Here is a 27,333-nt window from a genome sequence, read left to right as displayed (position 1 = left end):
ATTATTTAAAGAAAAGCAGCCTGCACTAGGCTGCACTCACACACAGAGCACCCTTTCGCTTACACTGTGAGAGCGAATTATTTGGGGCAGGCACTCTAGAACTATGCACTGGACTATTCTGCAGCTTTGCTGATGGAAGCCTGTGAGAGGGTAGTAAAAGCGGCAGGCCACACCAGTCCAAACTGACCCAAGTGGAGCAAAAAACCGGCTTCAACAGAGATTCAGTAAAGAGGCTCTTCCGTCTGCTCTAAAAGGAAGGTCAACAGGTTCCCATTACTGAAAATCCAATTCTCTGGAAATTCATTCAAGAGCTCTACTGTGGAGAGCAGCATGCGTAACACTACTCTCAGAGGCAAAGTAAACTAGATAGGAGTGTGGTAGTACAACAAGCTCCAAGAGGCTATCAAAAGTAAAAGGAGTGGAGAAAAAAAAAAACCTGTTATCTCTGTGAAGGAAGAATGAAGAGCTGTAACCCTTGAGTAAAGTCCAGGGCAACAGATAGCAATGTAGGAGAAATATTATCTTCCCTCCTGCTAGCCTTGCAAACCTATACTAGGATCTGAGACACAAACTTGGTTCTTTTTTCCCCGTTTACAGCCAACGGTACCATTGACTTAACAGCAACAATGTTTATTACAGTAATGACAGGACTAGTCAATACTGGGGACCCACTGTGCTAGGCATTGCGCAAACACAGAGTAAACAGTCCCTGCCCTGAAGAGTTTACAAACAAAACAGAAAGGACAGACCCAGCTTGAGGAAAGGGGCAGAATTTACAGGCAGCATGAGCAGAATGAACAATGTGATAGCAGTAAATAGCATTCCATGATTTTTGTTTTGTGTGGGAGAGTTTACTTAGGAGAGGGTAAACTACAGAAACCAGGGAAAGCACAGGGAAGGGAAGTGAGATGGACAGAGTCAGGAGAAGACAGTAAGAGGATAGGATGAATTGAGGCTGGGATGAAGAAACTGTGGCAGGGGTAGGGTTAGAGCAGACAGGTAATCAGTGAAAGGAAGAGGAAGTTGAATATTTTAAAATAGGCGGGGTAAAAATAGAAGGAGGGAGGGAGAGGGAGAGAGAGAAAGAACTCTTCTGTCCAGAGCAGTGTTTCTCAAAGTGAGTTGCATGCTTGCTTTGGGAACGCTATTAGTGGGCCCACACTGCTCTATATTAGCCACAGAGCCTCACAGGTCCCATTGTCTCCAGTTCGTTGTTTCCAGGCACACCCCTTCCCACAGCTCCCCATAGCTGGAAACGGCAAACCGGAGCCAATGGTGAACCAGGACTGCGAGGCTCGGTGGCTAAAGTAAACAAAGCAGCACAGGCCCACTAGTGTCTTTCCTAAAGCAGTCCCATGGCCCACTTTGAGAAATACTGGTCCAGAATTCCCTGCTTTGGTTGCTTCTGCTCTTAACTGGCTGGAGTTTCCTGCTAGTCCCAATTGCAACCCTACTTTTTTCTAATGCAAATCTCAGTGTCATCTACAGAAAGTATGAGAGAGAAGGAAAAAAACAATTTTTCTCCCAAAAACTAAACTTGAGGTTGCGGTGGCAGATATAAATTATTATTTATATATTATTAATTAATTTTTAATGATTAATTTTTAAATACATTTTAAAAACTAAAATTGAGCAAATTTGCTCTTGAATCACTGGCACACACATAAGGACCCATGGTGACATTTTTAGAATAACTTTTAAAAACAGTTTTAAATGAGATTTTCTTTTCAAAGAAAAAGATTAAATTGTGAAATATAAAAATAAGAGTAAAGAAGTGTTCTACAGTTTTTCATTTAGAGACAGCATCTTTAAAGTCTTGACATTGGTCTCTGCTTCAGTGCAATTTTTAGGGTGTGTTTACACTGCAAAGTTATTTCAGAATAATGGCTGTTATTCCAAAATAACTATGTGAGCGTCTACACAGCAATTCCATTATTTTGAAATAATTTTGAAATAACAGACGGCTTATTCTGACCTATGTAAACTTCAGTCTACAAGAAATAACGCCTATTCCGAAATAGCTATTTCAAAATAAGGTGTGTGTAGACGCTCCACTTCTGCCATTTCGAAATAAAATGGCCCTGGTAAGGGGCTAAGTTATTCCTCCTGGGGCCCAGTAGGGAAGCCTGCCTCGGACTCATTTTGAGGCTTCCCTGCAGTGTAGATGTGCTATTTCAAAGTAAGCTATTTCCAAATAACTATTCTGGAATAGCTTATTCCAAAATAACTGTGTAGTGTAGACACAGCCTTAGTGTAATCTGGGGCAAGTCATAACTTTTTATTCCTCCATTTTCCCATCTATAAAATGGAGTTAATACTTCTAATTCATTTATTAATGTGTGTGTAAACGTCTTCTCAAATGCTTGGTTGCAAGATACTATTCTTATGCAGTGGTAGTATTTGCTTACCTACAGTTACTGCAGCTACAACTGGAGAAACAATTACAGACAAGGTTACACCACCTGCAATAGCCAAGTTTCGTTTGTGTTTCGAAATGTCCTTGCCTTCGTATCGATTGTGAATCTTGAGGGAAGAAGAAAGGAAGAAGAGGGTTTCAGGATACATTGCACATCACTGATAAACTGCTGCAAAAAAAGCATAAGGATTAGAAATCCCTATAATTCCCATGTGTGACATTCTAAAGGGTACAGTCTGGACTCATGTACAGCTGTGTTGCCTCAATTCTCCAACCTGGGGTGTTTTTTTAATATTGCTTTGCTGTGAGAGAAGCCACTCCTGGTGTGCCCACGCACAGCAACTAGCATCTAAATCACTCTCAGATACACTCTGTGCTATAATAAACCACAAATGAATTACACTGCAGGGCAACAGCAGCAAATTTCCAGACTTGCACTTTCTCCCCAAAATGTTCATCTGGTACCGCCCAGCATCCTCCTGGACAATACAAGTTCCTATAAAACATTAATAGACGATTACATGTACAAATCTTATTTCCCATACACTTCAGTTCAAACCAACACTGGTTTAGATAAAACAATGAAACACGTTAATTAACTACAGAAATATTTTAAGGTGATTACAATTAATGAGGCATAAAAGTCAAAATTGGTTACAATGAAATAAAAAGATAAAATGCAACTCATGTCCTACTTAACAAGCTTCATGGGGTAGCCGAGTTAATCTATACAGGATAAACTTAAACAACAACAAATGGTCTGGTAGCACTTTATAGACTAACAAAACATGTAGATGGTATCATGAGCTTTCGTGGGCACAGCCCACTTCTTCAGATGACCAGAGTTTTGAGTTTAGGATGTGCAGACCTAAAATAAATAGGGGAGAAGGGTGGGAAACAAGAAGCAGAGGGTATAGAAATATCAAAGGGAAAAACAGGAAGGCAGAACTGGGAATAGTAAACACCTGAAGATCGGGTAGTTAAAACGAAGCAGATAAGAATCAAAGGCAATAACAGGAATCTGTTTGCACCTTCATTGAATGTTAGGTTGATAGTGTCCCAACCATCCCTCATCACGATTGAGACCATTACCATGAGAATTGAACATGCAGATGAATTGTAATTCCAACGCCTCTCTGTGTATTTAGCTAGTAGAATTGGTTTGTGACAAGACAGCCATTTAAAGATCTTTTAAACAGCGATTAGGTAGATTAAAGTGTTCCTCAACAGGTTTCTGTATGTTCCTTTTACGTATATCTGATTTGTGTCCATTGATTCTATCCCATAGGAACTGTCCAGTTTGTCCTATATATATATATATATATATATATATATATATATATATAGCAGTGGGGCATTGTTGACATTTGATGGCATAGATCAAATTACTGGATGTGCAGTCAAATGACCTTGTGATTTGGTAGCTTATGTTGTTGGCTCCAGTGATGAATTCATTTGTATAGATATGTGGGCAGAGTTGGCAATGTGGTTGGTTGCAGGGCTGGGTTCCGGGATACATATGATGTGGTTGTGTGGCATGGTTACTGGAAAGAATTAGTTTCAGGTTGGGGGGGGGGGGGGGGTTCTGTAAGTGAGAAAAGGCTTTTCTCCCAAGGCCTCTGAGAGTGAGGGGTCATTTTCTAAGATGGGTTATAGATTGTGTATAATGCATTGGAGGGGTTAACAAGGTAAGTGAATTCAAAGCAAAAGGTCTCTCTCACTACATTCTAGCAGTCTTACTGGCTGAATCTTTCAGTCAGGATCCCTCCCCCAGTCCAATGCTTCCTTTGTCCTTCAAATACAGAAGGATACAGAATGGCTAACCTAGTGAGGAGAGCTTTAAACTAGGTTCGATGGGGACAGGTGAGCAAAGCCCACAGGTAAGTGGAGAACATGGAAACCTGGGAGATAGGTCGGAAATGGGAGAGAGCGTGGGCTACAATGGCAGAGAGAAAGGAGGATCAGGGCAAAACTGGGAGGCAAGGTCAAATCAGGATCTTAGATGCCTGTATACAAATGCGAGAAGTATGGGAAATAAGCAGTAAGAACTGGAAGTGCTAATAAATAAGTACAATTATGACATTGTTGGCATCACAGAAACTTGGTGGGGTAATACACGATTGGAATGTTTGTATGGAAGGGTACAGCTTGCTCAGGAAGGATAGACAGGGAAAAAAGGGAGGAGGTGTTGCCTTATACATTAAAAATGAACACACTTGGAGTGAGGTGGAGATGGACATGGACATAGGAGACGGAAGTGTTGAGAGTCTCTGGGTTAGGCTAAAAGGGATTAAAAACAAAGGTGATGTCATACTAGGAGTCTACTACAGGCCACCTACCCCGGTGGAAGAAGTGGATGAGGCTTTTTTTAAACAACTAACAAAATCATCCAAAGCCCAAGCTTTGGTGGTGATGGGGGACTTCAACTTTCCAGATATATGTTGGGAAAATAACACTGCAGGGCACAGACTATCCAATAAGTTCTTGGACTGCATTGGAGACAACTTTTTATTTTCAGAAGGTTGAAAAAACTACCAGGGGGGAAGCTGTTCTAGATTTGATCCTAACAAATAGGGAGGAACTGGTTGAGAATTTGAAAGAGGAAGGCAGCTTGGGTGAAAGTGATCATGAAATCAGAGTTCACAATTCTAAGGAAGGGTAGAAGGGAGAAAAGCAAAATAGAGACAATGGATTTCAGGAAGGCGGATTTTGGTAAGCTCAGAGAGCTGATAGGTAAGGTCCCATAGGAACTGAGACCGAGGGGAAAAACAACTGAGGAAAGTTGGCAGTTTTTCAAAGGGACATTGTTAAGGGCCCAAAAGCAAGCTATGTGTCGGAAAGATAGAAAATATGGCAAAAGACTGCCTTGACATAACCATGAGATCTTGTATGAACTAAAAATAAAAAAGAAGTCATACAAAAAATGGAAAGTAGGACAAATTACACAGGATGAATATAGGCAAGCAGCACAGGAATGCAGAGGCAAGATTAGAAAGGCAAAGGCACAGAATAAGCTCAAACTAGCTACGGGAATAAAGGGAAACAAAAAGACTTTATAAATACATTAGAAGCAAGAGGAAGACCAAGGAGAGGGTAGGCCCACTGGTCAGTGAGGAGGGAGAAACAGTAACAGGAAACTTGGAAATGGCAGAGATGCTCAATGACTTCTTTGTTTCGGTCTTCACCGAGAAGTCTGTAGGAATGCCTAACATAGTGAATGCTAGTGGGAAGGGGGTAGTTTTAGAAGGCAAAATAAAAAAAAGAACAAGTCAAAAATCACCTAGAAAAGTTAGATGCCTGCAAGTCACCAGGGCCTGATGAAATGCACCCTAGAATACTCAAGGAGCTGATAGAGGAGGTATCTGAGCCTCTAGCTATCATCTTTGGAAAATCATGGGCGACAGGAGAGATTCCAGAGGACTGGAAAAGGGCAAACATAGTGCCCATCTATAAAAAGGGAAACAAGAACAACCCAGGAAACTACAGACCAGTTAGTTTAACTTCTGTGCCAGGGAAGATAATGGAGCAAGTATTTAAAGAAATCATCTGTAAACACTTGGAAAGTGGCATGGTGATAGGGAACAGCCAGCATGGATTTGTAAAGAACAAATCGTGTCAAACCAATCTGATAGCTTTCTTTGATAGGATAACAAGTCTTGTGGATAAGGGAGAAGTGGTGGATGTGGTATACCTAGACTTTAGTAAGGCATTTGATACAGTCTCGCATGATATTCTTATCAATAAACTAGGTAAATACAACTTAGATGAGGCTACTATAAGGTGGGTGCATAACTGGCTGGATAACTGTACTCAGAGAGTAGTTATTAATGGTTCACAAACCTGTTGGAAAGGCATAACAAGTGGGGTTCCACAGGGGTCTGTTTTGGGACCGGCTCTGTTCAATATCTTCATCAACTATTTAGATATTGGTATAGAAAGTATGTTTATTAAGTTTGCAGATGATACCAAATTGGGAGGGGTTGCAACTAATCTGGAGGATAGGGTCATAATTCAAAATGACCTGGACAAATTGGAGAAATGGTCTGAGGTAAATAGGATGAAGTTTAATAAAGACAAAGGCAAAGTGCTCCACTTAGGAAGGAACAATCAGTTTTATACATACAGAACGGGAAGCAACTGTCTGGGAAGGAGTATGGCAGAAAGAGATCTAGGGGTTATAGTGGACCACAAGTTGAATATGAGTCAGCAGTGTGATGCTGTTGCAAAGAAAGCAAACATGATTCTGGGATGCATTAATAAGTGTGTTGTGAGCAAGACACGAGAAGTCATTCTTCTGCTCTACTCTGCGCTGGTTAGGCCTCAATTGGAGTATTGTGTTCAGTTCTGGGAACCACATTTCAAGAAAGAAGTGGAGAAATTGGAGAGGGTCCAGAGAAGAGCAACGAGAATGATTAAAGGTCTAGAGAACATGACCTATGAGGGAAGACTGAAGGAATTGGGTTTGTTTAGTTTAGAAAAGAGAAGACTGAGGGGGAACATGATAGCAGTTTTCAGATATCTAAAAGGGTGTCATAAGGAGGAGGGAGAAAACTTGTTCATCTTGGCCTCTGGGGATAGAACAAGAAGCAATGGGCTTAAACTGCAGCAAGGGAGGTTTAGGTTGGACATGAGGAAAAAGTTTCTAACTGTCAGGGTAGTCCAACACTGGAATAAATTGCCCAGGGAGGTTGTGGAATCTCCATCTCTGGAGATATTTAAGAGTAGGTTAGATAAATGTCTATCAGGGGTGGTCTAGACAGTATTTGGTCCTGCCATGAGGGCAGAGGACTGGACTCAATGATCTTTCAAAGTCCCTTCCAGTCCTAGTATTCTATGATTCTATGAAATGTTGATGATATCATGAATACAGATGAAGAGAAAGATGATTTGGGACTTCGGTTCCCCATTCTTTATACTTTTCTTAGAAAGTCATCTCCAGCTTAGATTCAGGAGACAAAGTCTGTGTGATAGGTACCTTCAGCTCCCCCCGCCCTTATGTAAATTCCTCATTTACGCTCTTTTTCCTGCAAAGAATGGCCATGTATCCAGGTAATATTCCGTTTGATTTTGTTGTCATTTTGCCTGAGGTCTCAATCTGCCTTTTGTTTTTGAGGAACCAGTTTGTGCCTGCTTCTCTAAACTTGGAATATGCCTCAGTGATGTCATACAGTATATATTATAACTTTGCATACAATTTTACCACACCTATTATACCACTACATTAATGGTCAGCAACATATGAGTTTGCAAATGATATCTCACAAGGCACACTTTGTATAAAATTTACCATAGTTTTTTAAAAAGGGTGAACATTAGGGTACAGACTGTCATGCTTCCTCCTTTAAAAAGGTGCAGGAGGGCTAGCCACTGGATGATCCATGGGCAATAGGTCAGGATCCTCTTTCTTAGACAGAGCATCTGCCACCACATTTTCTTTTCCTTTTTTCTGCACAATTTCCATATCAAACCCTTGAAGTATGAAGCTCCAAAGTAGAAGCTTGGAATTTGAGGCTTTGGTTGTTTAGCAAGATCAGCAGTCAATGATCTGTTAAGACCTGAACTTTCTATTCAAAAGGTAGGTTTTCAGCTGCTTAACTGCCCACACCATAGCATAGCATTCCTCTTCTGAGACAGAATAGTTGAGATCAACTTTTTACTTAAGGCTTCTTGCTGTTATCCTGTATGCATCCAGACCAACATCTGATGCATCTGTAGACAGTTCAAACATTTTGTGAAAATCAGGACGAGCTGGAGCAGGCTTTTCAGACAAGATTTTATCTTATCAAATTTTTTCTGGTATGCTTTTATAACCCAAATGACTATTTGGGCTGGGTGTTTTTAAATACATCTGTGAATGGAGATACAATGTCAATGAATCATATAATCTCTGGCAGTTTACCATACTGATGAAAGATTGGGCCTGTTTTTTTCGTTTGGGGTACCAGCCAATTTACAATGGCTTCAACTTTCAAAAGATATGGGGATATTTGACACTTCCCCCTATGACCCAGTGTTGTATGACCCAGCATTTTAAAGAAGGGACTCTTGCTGCTCAAATTTTACATTAGAAGCCTTTACAGTTAGGTCTGCTTCCTCGAAAGAGAAATGACCCAGCAGCCGCTTTTCTGAGTAGTGTGCAGATGGGGTAAGGCAAGCCTGCCTGGGGCTCCCCGCTGCATCTACATCCCGGATCTGGTGGCCTTGCAGACTGTATGCCCCAGCCTGCTCCAGCCCCCACCGGTTAGCTGTAATTGGTAAGCATCACCCATTAAAGGTGATGCTTACCAGTTAACCATTCACGTGCCTACTGTATACAATTTAAAACTTTGTTGACCAGCCTCTGGAATGTGGTCTCCGGATTACTTGCACCAAACAGTAACACTGTGAATTCAGAGTTCTGTATCAGTGATTAAAGTAATTTTTTTCTGTGCATCCTCATAAATCCAATCACTTTGAATTAAATCAAAAGAATTAAGATATTTAGCTTTCCTTAAAATGCCCAGCATATCATCAGTTCTAGGTGCAATATATATTTGGTACAATAACAGCATTGAATTTTCTATAATCAAACACAAACCCTTATAGTGATTTTTTTCTTAAGGATCAAGAACACAGGTGATGCATCAGAGCAGTCAGACTCTTTAATTAATCCAAAATCTAATACTTTATCTGCTGGGAGGTCGCTGTGGTCCTTTAGTACTGTTTTTGTGTGCTAGCAATTTTGTATTCTCCTTGTTAGAAAACACCTCTTAGTATTTTTGCACTGACAACACCTCTGCTCTTTCAACTGGTATTAACTCACTGCAGACAACAATGCATTTCAGAATTAAGTCATTTTGTCAGTCAGTCATCAAATCAATGAGATGGTGTGCCTCAGTTTCCCCTTCTACACAGCAGATTGTGTTTACCACAGCTTCCCTGGTGTGATAGGCTTTAAGTGTGTGTACATGTTGGGACAAGGTGAGGTCACAGACGACCTCTTGGGGGTGATTCCTGGGGTGCTGACAAGGCCACTGTCACTTGCCTTCCTGTTCCCTGGGGCTTCTCACCACTCAGTCCTGCTGGGCCAGCTCCACTGGTCTCCCGCAGCCAAGGCACCAAGCTGAGATCTCTGCCCCCACCCCCTGAGAAGCAGTACAGACAATAAATCTCTTCAGGTACAAGGTAGGGATGTAAGTGACTAGTTGACTATTGGATAAGCATAAGCTTGTCCAATAGTTGACTAGTGATGCGACTAGTCGCTTCCTCTATGAGAGAGAGGCAGCAAGGGGAGTAGCAGGAGCCGGTGCTGGGAGGAGCCATCTTAAAAGCTGGTTCCCCCCAGCACTAGCTCCACAGGGGGCAGGGAAGGTAGACACACAGCAGGAAACAGTGCAAGCAAGGACTGAAGCAGTCTCTGCTCATGCCGATTCTGCTGCACTTCTGCTTTTGAAATGTACAAGAGCCCTTGCAGGGAATGTACATTTCAAAGGCTGAGGCACAGCAGGCAGTGCAGGGCCAGTCCCCCACTGACCCTGCGCTCCCAGCGGAGCTTCTGCTTTTGAACCAGTAGGGCCTCTTGCTACAATTCAAAGGTGGAGGCGCCCTTACTGATTAATGAAATAGTCAATGGAAATCCCTTCGACTATTCGATTAGTTAATCTAAATTTCACATCCCTAGTCCAAGGAAAGTGCATTTTAGGGCCCAGCTTCCTGGGATACCACTCCCCAAATTGGATCAAATCCCAAAGAATTATTTGGGTAAGCCCCCTTTAACAATGAAAGGGGGAATGTGCACACTGATGACTCCCCCGGGTAATAATTGTTTACATTGGGCTTGATAGTAAGTACAAGTGATTTTATTGAGTACAAGCAGAAGGATTTAAGTGAGAACAAGCAGAGCAAAGTAGATTACAAATCAAAAGTAACAAAAATCTTAGCTAATTCTAACATTTGAATCCTCAGCACAAACTTACTATGAACTCACCTGAAACTGTTTCTGTTCCAAGTGCACCTTCAAACCAAGGAAAAGCTCCATTTCCCCCTGGGGTTTCTGGTTCACCCTCCTCGGGTGTGTCCAGCCAACCAAAGACCAAAAGACTCCCTACCTTCCTATTTTTTATAATGAATTCCCTGATAGCATAAGGAATCACTTCGTCGTTCCCTACCAACTACTGCTAAGACTTAATCACAGAAGGCTATTTGCATGATTTCCCAAACACTTAGGCCTCCCTTGATTACTTTCATTCACACATTTCAAACCCATAAAGTGTTCTCTACTCCATATGTCTAATTTTACACACAACAGTGATACATACACCAAAATAAGATAAACATACCCAGCGGATTACGACATGAAGATCGACAGGTTAACATGAAATAATTTGCTCAAAGCACCTTTGAGTTATGAAATGGACTTATGGACATAAATGTGCATAAAGCATGGGGGAGGGTGAACTGTCATACATGTACTAGCTGTGTGACAGCATTACCATAAGGATTTTTAACATATGAATCTATCACCTCAAAGTGTCCTTCCCAAGAATTCAGCATTTTGTACCTTTTCACAGGGCTTAATGCTAACACCAAGTCTCCTATTACCAAAGAATGTAACAATCCATCTCAATTTTGAACCCCTTTGATTTGCATATATTCCCAGAATAGATTTTAGGGTCCCATTATATCTTTCCACCAAACCATTGCTATCTGGATGATATGAAGTAGTTTTTTGTTGTTTCACCCCACATAACTTCTATACCTTGCAGAATAGGTGTGACATGAAATCTGACCCACAATCAGGTACCATCTCCTTAGAAAACCAGCTTTGCTAAAGAGAGTGAGAATGGCTCTTGCTACAGTTTCTGCTTCAATGTTAAGACAGGGTTAGCGCTTCAAAATATCTAGTAGCAATCCACTACCACTTGAGTCTCTCCCACCTGATCTCCTCCTTGTCATTTATCTTGACAAACTTAATATGTTCCATATCTAGCTCTGCAGGGTCAGGTACCAATCCTTCAGATAAACTTTAGGCACCTCTGGTGTTCTGTGATTGTGACAGCTGCACTAATATGGATTGGCTTAGGGTTTAGTTTCTTTCACCTTAGGGCACTGATTTCTTGGATGATCAGTGGAGTTACACTGGTGGCACCTTCACAGGAGGTCTATGATGGGGATTACCAGTAGAGGATTGATTCTGCCTGGGGGGTGAGGGAGGAGGGGAGACAGGGGACAAAGTGATGGCAGGGAGTGCTTAGTCTCCCGACCAACATAAAACTGGCCATAATGGATTGTAAATTTAATAGGGCCCTACTCATGAGACATCTGGGCTTGCACGAAGGTATGAACTTGTGTAGCTATCTTGGAGAACAATTTTACAGACTTATTCAATGAGCAATTTTTTACATCAGACCATATGCTCAAGAAATGTTCTTAAGCAAACACCTTTTCCTTTTACCCATTTTCTTATTAGGTCACACATCTTACAAATATTCACTATGACTCATACCAACACTCCTTTTAAGATTTCTAAATTTCACCCTATACACTTCAGGAGTGAATTGAAACTTCTGTAAAACAGATTGCTTAAATTAAGAATTTATCACCGCTTACTAAATTGGAAATTCGTTAAATACATTCAAACCGTTACCAGACAGTTTTGCAACCAGCATGGGGAGTTTCTTTTCCTCTGGAATCTTACGAGTGTGTCACAAATTTTCTAAAGTGGTGATGTTTTCCTCAGTGCAATCTGTCTCTCTGTATGCAGGACCCAGCTGACCCTAGCTGTGGATTCCTCAATGACAGGAGATGATGTTGATTGATGCTGTCACGTTTTTATATCAGCTCTAGATTATATTTCTTCTGCTTCTCCTCAACTTCTTGTTGTTCTAGCTCCCTGGTTCTCTTCTGACTTTAAGCTTCTTGTTGTCTCAGCTTAATGGCTTCACTTATGGGATTCTTCAACTTCCTGTTCCTTCAGCTCCACAGCTTTTCTACAGGCAGCTTCGTATGTAGCAGCTGCTTCTTTCAGTCTCATCTCTGCCTTCCACATTTGGTCCTGCTCTTCTCTCTCTCCTTTTGCTGCACTCCCTCTGGCCAGCTCTAATTTTGCAATTGTGTCACTTTCACTCATTGTTATGCTTTACTGTCTCTATTTTCCTTACCTGAAATAAGCAAAAAGAAAAACAAACTAACCCTCCTTGGACAGTTTCCAGCCACCACACTTGAGACTAAAGTGCTTAAAGTGTAAACTTCACTCAAAACAAGCAGCTGTGAATATACCCTGCCCCTTGTTGTACCAATGAGGCATCCCCAGGGTACAATCTGGACTGAGAGACAGCTGTGTCCCCTCAGTTCTCCAACCCAGTGTGCCTTTTATACGGCTTCGCTGAGAGAGAAACCACTCTTATCATGCCCACACACAGCCACTAGCTTGTAAATCACTCCCAGCTATACTGTGTAAGTGCTATACATAGCAACCCATGTATTACAATGCAGGGCAACACCAGCAAACTCCTGACCCCCAGAAAAGTGCATCTTGTATTGCTCAGCACCCTCCTGCACAATACAAGATCATATAAAGTCCATTGTTTCATTAATAGAAAATCTTTTTGTCCTAAATAAAGTTTCCCAAACACTTCAATCCAAATACACACTGGTTTAGATAAAGTAATAAAGCAACTATCTTTACAGAAAGATAGACTGTAAGTGATGACAAGTAATCAGGCTTAAAATTCAGAATTGGTTACAGTGAAATAAGTAAAAGTAAAACGCAACTAATACCTAACTTAATAGGCTAAGTGAATTTAAAAAAGGTCTCTTACCATATGCTGTAAAGTCTTACTGGCTGAATCTTTCAGCCAGAATCCCTTCCCAGTCCAATGACGCTTTCTTTGTCCTTTAAGTGTTGTAGATGCCACGAGTGAAGATGAAGGGAAAGATGATTTAGGACTTCTATTCCTCATTCTTTATATTTTTTTCTTAGAAAACCATCTCCAGTTTAGGTTCAGGAGCCATAACGTTCATTTCCAGCTTTTTTTTTTTTTTTTTTGGGGGGGGGGGGGGGGGAAGGTCGGTCAAGAGGTAAAATCCTTGCTTACAACCTTTTTCCTGCCAAAGAATGGTCGCTTGATCAGGTGATATTTCATCTGATTTTGTTGACACCTGGACACCTGACTGAGGCATCAGTTTGCCTTTTGTCTTCAAGTAACTAATTTGTGCCTGCTACTTACTGTAAACTTGGAATATGCCTCAGTAATGTCTTACAGTAGAATTTTATAACTTTACATACAATGTTGCCACATATATATTTACCAGGATAATAATGGTCAGCATATTGTGAGTTTTCAAATGATACCTCACAAGGCATACTTTGTATAACATTATCGTAGTCTTTTAAAGGGGTGAACAGACTGCCATGACAGGCACACTTTGCCTTTTACATATATTATTTTGTAGCTGTAATCAACTTAAAAAGAAAGATTAATTATTGTTTCTTCTTTAAAATAATCTTTATTAAATATTAAGAAATTATAAAATCTTATTAGAGACTTATTTTTTCCATAGTTTTAATAAAGTGGGAGATGAGAAGGGGTTTCAGCAGTGTAGCCTTTACCAAGGTTCAACTGAGAAGGATAGGGCAGGAATTGTGCCCAGTGCCTGTGTGCCCATTTGTGATGAGCGTGAGGACAGGGATATTTCAACTCCCTTATGTCTTATTGCTATCTTACGTATAAGGAGTTTGCAGGGCCAGTCCCTTTATTTATGGCCTGCTGTATACTTTAGAAATTTTCCAGGCCACGTGTTTGTCTGTAGCAAATGTTATATGAATTTGCAAGGCCTTGGTGCAAACTGTGCCACAAAACTTGGCAACCAAACTCTTCATAGCTCTTATGGTCCAGAGTTAGACTCAGACTATGCCTAGACTACAACACTTTGGTGAAGTTGCTTTGCTGTAGTGCTGGTGGTTGAGATACCCTAATCTAGGAGTGGGGAACCTTAGGCCCCGGGGCCACATCTGGCCCTTGGCTTGCCTGGATCCAGCCTCTGAGGCAAAGGACTCCCCACAGCATTAGGGAGCCTATCCTGGCACTTCAGCCACTCCTCTGTCTCCCTGTGGAGCTGGAGCACACAGAATCTACTAGCCTGGGCCCTGCTAGGCTCCAGTGTGCGGGAATGTGGGGAGTGTCTTTCTTCTTCTCTGTTAGGGGCCATGTCAGTGAATATTTTGTTTGTTTGCTTTTCACTTGTGTGCAGCCCCTGATTGATTTTTCTGTGAATCAGTGGCCCCCAACCCAAAAAGAGATTCTCTGCCTCTGCTCTAAGCCAAAAGGACAGAGCGCTCCCTTTGGCTTAACTCCTGCCTCCAATAGAGACAGTAGCTGTGTCAGTGCGAAACGTTCTTTCACGGACATAGCACTGTGTCATTGCGGTGTGGGAAGTCACTGGGCCCTGTACCTCCATTTGCAGTCAGAGGCAACTCTCAGCCAACAGGTAGAACAGATGGTTTATTAGTCCACAGGGAAACTGCGTAGAACAGACTTGTCAGCACAGTAACCAGAAGCAGTCAGTACAATCCATCTTGTGGAAAGGGGGCCCAGAGTCTAGGGCCCAGTCCTCCCCTTTCTGCACCTCAAGCCAGCAAGACTAACTCACACATGCACCAGCCCGCCCTGCTCTGCAGCCAGACCTGTCTTCCCCCTTTTCCAGCTTCCTGGGAAAAAAAGTGTCACCTGGTTACATCCCCTCACCTCACACTCAGGTTACAGAAAGCATCAGCCATTGTGTACGTGGGAAAGGCTGTCACCAAAATTCCCACCACCATCTAGGTATTGGTGCATTGCCCAGGGACATTGAGGCACACACATGCACGTACACAGAGTTACCACAGGCCAGTAGAAATGACATGTACCATAACAAGAGAATAGAGCGAATGCAATCCCCCTTTGTCACACACGGTCAACACCAATGTTTAGATCAGTATAACTTTCATTGCAATTATTCACATCCCTGAGCAACATTAGTTATAATGAAGCTGCAAGTGACCCTGCCCCAAACTGCAGAAGATGATGAAAACCTCCCCGAATCTCTGCCAATCTGATCCAGGAAAATTCCTTCCTTACTGCAGATATGGTGATCTGTTAGATATGGAGCATGTGGGCAAGACCCAGGAGCCAGACACATGAGAAAAAATTCTTGCAGTAACCCAAAGCCCTCAGTGTCTCTATCACTGTCAGAAATATTTGCTGCTAGCAGTCGCAGATCAGTTCCATACCAATGTATCAGCGGGGTAGCCGTGTTAGTCATGCATCTGACGAAGGGAGTCTTTGTCCATGAAAGCTTATGCTCCAACACTTCAGTTAGTCTATAAGATACCAATGTAGGCAGTCCCATCTACCATCTCCTCAATAAACTTATGAAGCTCAGTCCTGAAGCTAGTAGGCACTGCTCCTCTTGGAAGGGTGCTCCAGAAGTTCACTCCTCTGACAGTTAAAAACCTCCTAATTTCAAGCATAAACTTGCTGATTGCCAGTTTATATCCATTTATTCTTGTGCCCACATTGATGCTTAACTTAAATAACTCCTCCTCTCTTCCTGGTATTTATTCCTCAGATGAATTCGTACAGAGAAATCATATCTCCCCATAGCCTTCTTTTGGTTAAGCTAAACAAGTCAAGCTCTTGGAGTCTCCTCTCAATAAGGTAGTTTTCCATTCCTAAAATCATTCTAGTAGATCTCTTCTGCACCCCATCCAGTTTGAATTCAAACAAAAGAGCTCAGAATTGCACACAATGTTCCAGATTAGGTATCACTAGTGCTAGTATAATGGTACTAACACTCCCCTAGCTCTACTGGAAATGAGCTGTCCTTTATTTGATGGTATCATGAGTTTTCATGGGCACAGCCCACTTCTTCAGATGAGTGGTCATCTGAAGAAGTGGGCTGTGCCCACGAAAGCTCATGATACCATCTACATGTTTTGTTAGTCTATAAAGTGCTACCAGACCATTTGTTGTTTTTTCCTGTACAGACTAACTCAGCTACCCTCTGAAGCTTCTTTATTTGATGTACAATTCATTTGCATGTGTGTAGAGCTTAAGTGATAAGGCTCTTATAAGAACACAGAGAAACAAATGGAAGAGCTATTAGTAATTGTGTGGACATTCAAAATTAGTCTTTCTTCTTTTCTTATGCAAGGGTTGAGAACTGGTTTTGGGTGTGCAAATAGAAGAACCTCATTTTGAAAAACATGGCTTCTGACAAATAAAATGAAGCTGATAACCATTTTCCAAGTTATGCCTGAACATATTTGGCAAGGAATCATGAACAGCGCCAACAGAAAGCACATCAATGCATATGTTCAAGAGTGTTGCATTTTAAAACCAGAAGCACGGTAAAAAGCACAGTGCACTTTACCTTACGCCCCACATACACAGGGATTCCAATAATCATAGCAGGAATAGCAATACCAGCTATTAAAGCAATTCCTACTGGAGCGCCAACAAGTGTTCCCAGTTGCCATAGTATTTTCTTCTTACGGCTCCATGGTTTCTTTCCCCAAAACGTACAGCCTGATGGGCTAATAGAAACAAATTGTAAATAAATACATACAGATGCTTAGAAATGAGCCAATGATAAGTTACTATAAGACATTACAATGACAATATCTAATAAAATTTATGTTACACAGATGGTGACTGTTTACAAACTTATTTCTTTTGACCTTTCAGATGCTCCAATGTCCTTTGCAAGGCACTATGAATCATACACCACATAGTCTTGTGCTGCTCATTGCTAAAGCAAGTTGTCACTTCTACACTGAAACTATGACTTCCGACTATATCCAGTTAACACTCAAAAATAATGGTCAGCACCTAGGACTGCAATAAAAGTAGCTTTGTTAACATCTACAGTCGCATTGCCCAAACTGTGGGTTCTGACCCCCTGGGGGGTCGCGAGCAACTCAGAGGGGGGTTGCGGTATCACAAAGTTTGAGAACCCCGATCTACAGCATTTCATTGTGTGACACTAAATATGAGCTGCATCTATCTTTCTGAACTTGAAACAAAGTTAGAGAACATTTGATTTTTATTTTCTGAAATAAGATTAACAAATAGACTATTTTAAGTACCTAAATGAAAAAAAAATCCATTTCTCATACATATACACTAGAGGCTTTTCCTCTGCTCTGCTGAGATACAAGATTGCCTCTGGTTGACAAGAGAACCTGGCCCTACATATTTAGCACAGAACAATTATCCATCCAATCAGAACTTTAACTCAGCCTGCATTAGTATAATATACCTGTTTTTCCTGAAGTTACAAGAAGTCAAAACAGGGGAAAGTAATGTAATGTAAAATCAGGAAACAGGATGTATGTAATTGCTGAACGTACAAAATGAGAAAATATTTGTCTCATATACCCTTTGACAATAACCATTTTTCCTAAACATACCTTAAATAATGCAAATCTGAGATCTCTTTCATGCACAGCCAACAGAATTCACAACCACACACTGCACAAGTCATGTGGTTGCAGCTTCCATCATTCATTTTTATTATGTAAGCAGCACAACGCGGGCATGGCTTTATATCATCAGCTGTTTAAAACAAAACATGAGGATCATACCATTTCTATGAAAAAGTGAAATTCATCTAAATGCAGGAAAAAAAATACTTATGAGATTTGACTGATCTATGGTAGTTCTGAAGAAGACCTATCTAAATCTTTGTTATAAAAGTATGCTTCACTAAATCCTAAATTACAGGCAGTTTTTAATCATGACCATTTCAAGCCATCTATAAACTAGAACTAATCACAATAATAAATTAAAACATAGAAAATATATCATATTTAAATAGTTCAAGTGTTTCAGACAACACACACCCTTAAGAGAGATTTTCAAAATCAATGAGATATTAAATAGGCACACATTAATAAACATGAATGATGACAGGCAAACTCTGCATATAATCCTTTCCTCATTTCATAATCTTCACTCATGAGTCCTCACTCCCCAATCCTTATTTCTTCTTCACACTGACTATGCACGTCACCTTCACTATTCCATATCTTTTGTTCTCTTTTTCACTCTTCTGCTTCACTCCACTGCATGGCCTCCCTTAATGCTCTTGCTTCCCAAACCAGAAAATGTTAATTTATATTTGTTCAGAAAAATCAGAATCTGCCTAATGCTCTTAAATGAACTTACCACTGAAAATATCTCTAAGAGTTTATTTCTGCACAGACAAGTGAGGGACAGCACTTCCCAAAGGGGAACCTTAATGATAGGAAAGACAAGGCATGGCATACTGACAAGATTCTGTTATGACCTAGACTATTTCCGAGACTGCTACTCTGATTCAGAATTACAGGACAAGCAATTTACTCACCATAGCACTATAAATCACCTGTGTGTAGCAACATTAGTTATGTAAAGCACACCTCACAGGTTAACTAGCCAGAAATAACCTGCTGGTGCAGAAGAAAGGTGAAGGCCAATAGGCTTTTGATGGAGAAAATGAGGCTGTGAAAAACTGCAGATTCTCTCTGCTGTAGATATATCTGGCATGGGAGAATCTGCAGCAGGTGTAGAAACATCATAACCAGCTTCTACACCATCCTCCCTGGGGCACAGGAATAGGGATTGATGAGAATATGGCAATAGACAGCATGTACCGACTGGCATGTATTCCAGTGGTGGGGAATGATATTTGATGAGGGGAGGCCACTCTAAGATTTTTGGTAAATGGTCAAGTGCGGCACTTTTCTATGGAAGGGCTGTGGGGTCTGTGACAGAGGTTGGGTGAAGTAAACTCAGGGTGGAGGGCTGGGAGAGGGTGTGAGATCAGAGGGAATTTGGGTGAAGGAGAGGGCTGCGATCTGGGGCAAGGAAATGGGGTCCAAGGTTGGGTAGGTGGTATGGGTGCAAGAGAGGATTCTGGCCTGGGGAAGAGGTATAGGAGGGGGTGGAAGGTGATCTGGAGCTGGGATGGGAGGGAAGAGGGTGCAGAGGGTTTGGGTGGTAAACTGGGGCAAGGCATTGGGTTGCAGGGTCCATATGTGGATATGGGTACAAAAGGATTCTGGCCTGGGGGAAAGTTTAGGAGGGGTGTGGGATCTGGGAGGGATTGGGGGGAGGGAAGGGCTGGGGTGTCAGAGGCTCTAGTCAGCAGCACTCTCAAGCAGGCTTCCTCCCCAGCCCAGGCCACTGACTGGCTATGTATATGGCTCTCTGCACTGAAGAAAGAGAGGAAAGAGGGAGAGGCTTCACATGGTGCCTCCCACCCCAGCAAAATCTCTCAGCTCCTATTGGTCAGAAACTGGCCAATGGGACCTGAAAAATTATACTGCACTGTCCCCACACTCAGCAGAATCTCTCAGCTCCCATTCGCTGGTTTCCGGCCTATAGAAATTAAGAGATCTTGCTGGGGGGTGGTGGCGGGTGCAGCATGCTGAAGCTTCTACCTCCCACCCTTCTCCCTACAGATCAGAGAGCAACATGGAGCAGCTAGCCACTTTTATTGGTGCTGCTCCCTGCTGTGGGGCGGGTGCGGGCCATATCAAAAGGCTTGGCAGGCCAAATTCAGCCCGTGGCCCATATCTTGCCCGCCCCTGTTATAGTATCGAGGGGACCAGATCCAGACTGCTTAAGTCAGGGCTGTCCATAGGCTACAATTAGGTCACAGAATCAGGAAGACATAATTAGACACATGATACAGTAGAGAATCTTTCCTCCCATATGTCTAATTAGTCTGTCGGAGAAATAAACCAGCAATAGTTTAATTTGACCAAGTTTGTGTCAGACAAAACAGGCATTTCTTAGCGATACCAAATCATTGCTCCACTGATTAATCAAATCTCCCTCTTTACTCAGTAAGAGCTGCAATAACAGACGCGTGAAGACTAAGTCTATCGGAAATCTTCTGGTTGCCCAGTGTAGAAAGACTTTATCGATTAGTAGAAATTACCTTGATGCATGCCTCATGCAGATTAACATTCTTACATGTAATCTACCAGATATGGGAATTGGTAGCAGACCTGCCTGAAAAAACACTTTTTTAAAATCAATAAGCACCCTGCTTTTTAAAGTCTAATTATACCAGTTTTTAAAACCTTGTCAAAAATTCCACTGACAGGGTAAAAAAACTGTTTTAGCCATGGAAGCTAGACAAGTGGGAAGAGTGTGATTCTAGTCAGACAGAAGTAATCCAAAATGCCTGGCTACAAGTTCACTGAAGATTACAGTTTTAAACTACAAACTGAGTCAAGAATTCAAAACCTTAAAAGGCCTGTAACAACTGAAACTGTCAGCTTTGCACCTTTTAGGATTATTGAAATGTATTTATTTAGGTAAAATTCTGAAAATTTTGAACTGCTGAAAATTTCAGCAGTTACATGTTTACACTCGGATTGGGGAGGGGTAGGCAGTGCCATGGGAGCTGGTGCACATGGGGAGCCAGTTTTTAAGCTGGCTCTCCATGTGTACCAGCTCCCATGGAACCATCTGCCCCCACATATGCCGCTGCCTCTGTAGTAGAGGCAGCAAAGTGGAGCGCGGGTGGGGAGGTGATGTGTGTAACCATGAAGGTTAACAGATGAGCCAAGGCTCATCGGTTAACCATGTACACGTTCACACTATGACATCCCTAGCATCTTTGTGATTTTACAATTATTGAAAACCAAAAATTTCCCATATTAGAAAGTCTCAGCTTTTTTTAAATTAATATAAAGCTGTATTAATATTTTACGGTTTTATGGAACAGGTATGAAAAAGAAGGAATGAGGGACAGAGCTAATGAAGTCATATGTTTCTTGGTTTATAATATTCATCAGGTACATAGTTCTGTAATTGTATTACAAAGACATTCTACAGACACACATGATCATAAATACCTGCTGCTCCAGACTCCTGGCTATAGCTAATAGATGAAGAACGAATTGTTCTCAGGCGTAGACTATGGGCTCTTTCCTGGCGAGCAGCATCACAGGTCTGATTTGGATGCCAAATTTGCTTACAATGGTAGCAGAACTCAGTTCCACAGCCTTCACGCCCACAGGTAAGTTTGGGACAGCTGGCGCAGCCAAAAGCAATCACAGCATATCTTAAATAATCAAGAAGAGTGGGAGAAAGATTTTTGTTAATACAAAAATAGTATCTCTAGACAAGCTGGAAGGGCACTAACAAAAGCAGCTTAAGCATGTACTCTTTGCTGGGGAAGAATGGGGACTGTAGCTAAGGCCACCCCACCTACCTTCTGAGACCCAGAACTGTTCAAAGCATCCCTCAGAGGCACTAAGACAGACACAGAGTCACCTCTTCCCCTGCAATTTAGGTTTGGGGGGGGGAACTACAGGGAGGAGCAGCTAGAAACTAAACTGGCAGAACTCTTGCAGAAGAGCAGTTTAAGCAGGGACAGATATATACTAAAAATATTTTTCTACAGCTTTGCCCCACAAAATAACAATTGTAGCATCATATATATATATATATATATATATATATATATATATATATATATATATATATATATATATATATATATATATATATATATATATATATAAAATAGCCCAATGTCTGTGACTCTGTAATGCTGAAACGCTAGCTGTTCCCTCTTGGTGGCGCTGTTGCCTCCCGCCATGGCGCTCGACTGACTTCTGCGCCACTCAGCCGGGCCGCTGCATGGGAGCAAGCGGCCGTTTGAGGTCCGTGCTCCCCATGCAGCACAGGGTTCTGCATGGGGAGCACGGACCTCAAACGGCCGCTTGCTCCCGCGTGGCGACCCGGCTGAGCAGCGCAGAAGTCAGCCGAGAAGCACAGCGGGAGGCAATAGCACTGCCCAGAGGGAACAGCCAGGGGGTGGGGCCTGGACAAGCGTGCGTCTCTGACATCAGGAAAGGGTGCCAGATGCAAAAGGAGGAAAGTGGAGCAGACACAGAGGATACGGAGGAGAGTGAGAGAGAAGCAGCAGGAGGAGAAGAGAAACACAGAGCGAGAGGAGGGCAGGGGAGTAGAGAAAGAGAGAAAGATGGAGAGAGAGGCAGGAGGTGGATGAGAGCTGAGAGAGAGAGAGAGGGCAAGGAAGTAGAAGGAGAAGAGAGAGGCTGTTTGCGCTGCTTGCTCCCACACGATGGCCCAGCTGAGTGGCACATGGCGAAGAGGCGAAGGGGGGCAGAGCGGTGATGTACATGCCCAGAGGGCATGACCTGGACGAGAGTGCAAAGGAGAGTGGAGAGAGACTGAGGGGGAGAAGGGAAAGAGAAAGAGAGAGACGGAGAGAGGCAGAAGGCCGAGGAGAGCTGAGGGGGGGAGGGGGAAGGCAGTAAGAGGAAGAGGAGAGAGACCGGAAGCTCAGGAGAGAAGAGCAACGTGGAGGAGAGACATGAAAATCCCGTCTTATAACTAGCGTAGGGTATGACTACATTAACCACCCTAGTTCGAACTAGGGTGGTAGTGTAGACCTACCCTAATTGGCTAGTTAACATAATGTTTGCCATCCTCACATAAGCACTTTGCTTCTGTGTTAGTTTTCCTTCCCTTACTTTGTCTTATATAATGATAGTATAAACTATCTCTGGCAAGGACTCTTTACTACTCTATTTGTACAGTGCGTAGCATAACTGGTCCCCAATCTCAGTTGTTGTCTACGCACAACAACAAACAAACATGATTTATAATAATGCAGTGGTTTGGTCCTGCAGCAATTATTTCTTGGGGGAAAAGTCAGTACTCCAGCATGTATGACACACTGATGCAGCACCTACAAAGAAGATAAATAATATATTGCTTTTCTGGATATCTAATAAGTTTCTTCAGAACACAAATTAAATTTCTAAAAACAAGTTCTCTTTTAGGGGCAAATATGCATCTGGGGTTAGCAACTAAAGGGTAAGGCAGCTTTTTTAAAGTATTTAGGCATTGCTGCACTCAGCATTGTAGGCCTAACTGATTTAGGAGCCACAATGGGACTTGTCTTAAGAGCTTAAACCCCTTTTGTAAATGACACTTAGGCTCTTTAAGTCTAAATTAGGGATGTTAAAAAATTGTATTCAGGAAAATGTCAGCAGTTACACATTTACATGTGGGGAATAGCTCCCTGCAAACACCAGCTACAACTTGTCACCCTTGTGCTACTGTCTTTGATACAGAAGCAGCAGAGTGGAGGGCGGGGAGGCAGCTCCACAGGAACTGGTGCCCATGGGGGGCCAGCTCCCCCATCCCCTGCTTCTGCCTCTGATCCAGAGGAAGCGGGGCCCAGTGGCTGCGTGTAACCATGAAAGTTAACTGATGAACCCAGGCTCATCGGTTAACCATTTACTCGAACACACTACCACATCCCTAGACTAATACCAGTAAATATCCAGGCCTAAGAGCATACCCAAATGTTAAAACAGAGTTTTAAAATAGCAAATGCCATATAACCTCATTCTCTTCCCTCTATGTCCATCAAGTCACACAATTTCTGTTCAGGGCTTTCTGCATCCCGGAGACATGGGATCGGGGTTTGCCTCTAAGAATTTCCATGAACTGCAGTTACGTCAAGCAAAGACTAAACAACTGGTAAACTCAACTGTCCATTTGCCTACAGTCTCTAATGACAATCAAAACATTTACATGAGTATAGTTACCATAAAAAGTTATTGGATGTTTTTAAAAAAAACCTAAAGGCTATCACAGCACTTGAGTGCATTAGTATTTTCAGAATGCATATAACAACATTTATTTACAACAAAATTATCTTCATACTGCCACAAAAATCAAATTAAGTACAGCCCAGAGAGGTCTAACGGTAGCACAACATATGCTGCTACAAAGGAGATCCAAGTTCAAGTATCCTGTCCGTTCCCTTACTCCTAGGTTGATGAAGATCAAGAATACTGAAGAAATAGCATGTTCAGAATGCTAAAGATAGATGCAAATTGCTGTTTCGCTAATCCACTCAAGGTAAAAACTGCTGTCTTGCAGGTTTCACAGAGAGTACATCTCCTCCGATAATACTGACAATCCAGATACAACACAGCTTGGACAAGATTGGAAGGATGAAAGAAAGGAAATTGAAGCTCTTGAGTTCCTCAAGTAGGTCTGGAGGAATGAAAAAAATCAGTATATCTATGAGGGAATCAGTATATCTATAAAAATACATTATATTTATGGGGGAAAATATTTATGCTGGCATGGAAATATTAACATTAAAGATTTTCAAACGTAACTACAGAGGGAACCTCGCTGGCCTGGCATCCTTAGTATCTGAGTAATCCCAAATGACAGAGTTTGCCAGACCAGGGGAGGTTCCCCTCCTGGAAGCTGGCCCTGCTTCCTGCTACAGGCCTGCTGCCCCCAGCCCTGACTGGGGGCTATGCTCCCCAGTGTGCTGACCCTGGTGTGGGCTGCACTCTCACCATCAGCCCAATCGGCACTCCTGGGCTCCAGTCCAAGCTGCGCTCCTGGGCGCCGGTCCCGCTACCTCTGGTCCAGAGCCACTTCCTCCCTTGCTGCCAGCAGAGTCTGCAGACTGGCTCCATCCTGCAGCTTGCTGGCTCTGTCCCGTGAGGCCCGGGGCTTGCCCCTACAACGAGAAGCTGGAGCTAGTGCTCCTGCCATATGGGGAGAGGGGAGAGAAGGGCATGGAGCTGAGTGCCAGTGTTGGCTCCACGATGCTGGGGAGGGGAGGGCTGGGCCTTACAGGCCAGAACCAGGCAAGCTGCAGGCCAGATCCCCTCCCCACCTCTGGTCTAACTGATCACCATATTTGGGTGGAAAGTATTTTCCCCCAGGTCAGATTGGCAGAGACCCTGGGGATTTTTTGCTTACTTCTGCAGCACAGAGGACTGGACATTTGTAGGTTTAAACTAGAGTAATGGTGTATTCTTTGCAACCTGAAATTTTTTAATTCAGCTAGCGCTCAGGGCTGTAGTACAAGAGTGAGTGGGAGAGGTTGTGTTGTCTGGGATGTACGGGAGGTCAGATTAGCAGATCACAACACTCCTTTCTGGCCTTGAAGCCTATAAAAGGGTAAATTTTGAGAAGCAAACGGTAACTCCTCACTACTGCAGACTCCTTTAATTTTATTATGAGTTTTGGGATATTTGATGTTTTTCTTGAAGCCCTAGCTTCTGGAATAATATAATGATATCTGCTTTTATTTCATAATAAAATGTATAAGGGTCATGAACTAGGGATGTTAGGAATCATGTAGTTGAACAGTTGTGTAACTGCATGAAATTCAATAGTCTCCAGGGGCGGGGCCGGCAGCCAGTACATTCCCAGCTCCACATCCAGGAAGCCTCCTGCTACTTGCACTGCTGCCTCTGTATCAGAGGCAGCAGCCCAGGGTGGCAGGCAGGAGCCAGTCTATCAGGGCAGCCAGTTTAAAATCCAGCTACCTGCGCAGACCAGCTCCCACCTCCTGCCCCTGCTACCTCTGATACAGAGGCTGTGCCGCGGGGTAGCAGCGGGGTAGCAGCAGCCTCTGTCTGTGAAGAGCTTGGACCTCCCACGACAGTGGCTGCTGGTACGGACCTCCCTCTGTCCGTAGTGAGCCCGGGCTGCTATGGATAGAGGCTGCTCCCCTGCCTGCCCCCCCACTAGCCATGTGGAGGTGGGGGGGAGAGGTGGGTCCACAGAGCAGGTACATGTCGGGAGCCTGCTTGAAAGCCTTCTTCCCACACATTTCAGCTCCAGCCTCCCCTCCCCCCCCGCCCCACTGCAGCCTCTCTATGGGTATGTCTACACTGCCACCCTAGTTCGAACTAGGGTGGCTAATGTAGGCATTCAAAGTTGCAAATGAAGCCCGGGATTTAAATATCCCGGGCTTCATTTGCATCTTGCCGGGCGTCGCCATTTTTAAATCCCCCTTAGTGAGGACTCCGTGCCCGCAGCTACATGCGGCACGAAGTAGGTAGTTCGAATTAGGCTCTCTAATTCGAACTACCATTACTCCTCGTGGAACGAGGTGTACCAGTAGTTCGAATTAGAGAGCCTAATTCGAACTACCTACTCCGTGCCGCATGTAGCTGCGGGCACGGAGTCCGCACTAAGGGGGATTTAAAAATGGCGACGCCCGGCAAGATGCAAATGAAGCCCGGGATTTAAATATCCCAGGCTTCATTTGCAACTTTGAATGCCTACATTAGCCACCCTAGTTCGAACTAGGGTGGCAGTGTAGACATACCCTATCAGAGGCAAAAGTGCAGATGGGGGAGAGGAGGGACAGATGGATCTACTGCTCACAGGGAGTCTGCTTAAAGCCAGCTCCTCACGGGCACCAGCTTCCACACACACCCCTACCCACCCCTGCTGCCTCTGATACAGAGGCAGCGGGGGAAGGGGCAGAGTGCGTGTAGTGAACAAGATTAACCGATAAGCCCAGGCTTGTCGGTTAATCGCATCGTCGACTGCACGTTGACATCCCTATCGTGAACAAAGCTTGAAAATGTGAACCAAATGAATTCTAAGTGAAAAAACCAGAAGCCAAACATAAAAGAACTGAAAATGCATTTAAAGATACATGATTTCTGTGTGCTTGGGTCTGGCAATATTGATTCCCCAAAGTAGAATTCAGCCAGGACAGTGAAATTAAACATAACAATTTTTAAAGAGGCAAGGTTGGTGAGAACTTGTGTAAACTCAAAAGTTCATGTCTCTCCTGAATAGAAATTGGCCAATAAAAGATTTTCTCTCATCCATCTTGTCTTTCTAAAATCCTGAGACCAATACTGCTACAACCCTGAATACATTAATTTTCAGGCAGTCTGGTGTAGCACTGGAATTAGAATTTTGTAACTAAGAAGTCAGTTATAATAAATGTATGTTGTAGCAAAAAGTTTGGATTAAACTTAAATACAAGATGTAGGCCTCAGACAGGCCAGGCAGCTTTGTTAACTTAGCTTTAGCTCTGTTTGATGTTAGCATGTTAAAGAGAAGAGATGGAATATTGTA

At 42.8% G+C, this 27,333-nt stretch overlaps 1 protein-coding gene across 4 annotated transcripts in view; it reads right to left on the bottom strand.

The window, feature by feature from the left end:
* RNF19A (ring finger protein 19A, RBR E3 ubiquitin protein ligase) overlaps positions 1–27,333 on the bottom strand; it is a 118,940-nt gene that overhangs the window by 25,223 nt on the left and 66,384 nt on the right. For all 4 annotated transcript variants that reach the window (XM_075920294.1, XM_075920297.1, XM_075920296.1 and 1 more), the window contains 4 exons: positions 21,288–21,496; positions 17,847–17,991; positions 16,808–16,970; positions 2,409–2,523 (listed from right to left, as the gene is read on the bottom strand). In XM_075920294.1, coding sequence (XP_075776409.1) covers positions 2,409–2,523; positions 16,808–16,970; positions 17,847–17,991; positions 21,288–21,496 — 632 coding nt within the window. The remainder of the gene's footprint in view (positions 1–2,408; positions 2,524–16,807; positions 16,971–17,846; positions 17,992–21,287; positions 21,497–27,333) is intronic.

The sequence above is a fragment of the Pelodiscus sinensis genome, chromosome 2 (genome assembly GCF_049634645.1).
Source record: "Pelodiscus sinensis isolate JC-2024 chromosome 2, ASM4963464v1, whole genome shotgun sequence".
NCBI lineage: Eukaryota > Metazoa > Chordata > Testudines > Trionychidae > Pelodiscus > Pelodiscus sinensis.
This window is presented reverse-complemented; position numbering and strand designations above follow the sequence as displayed.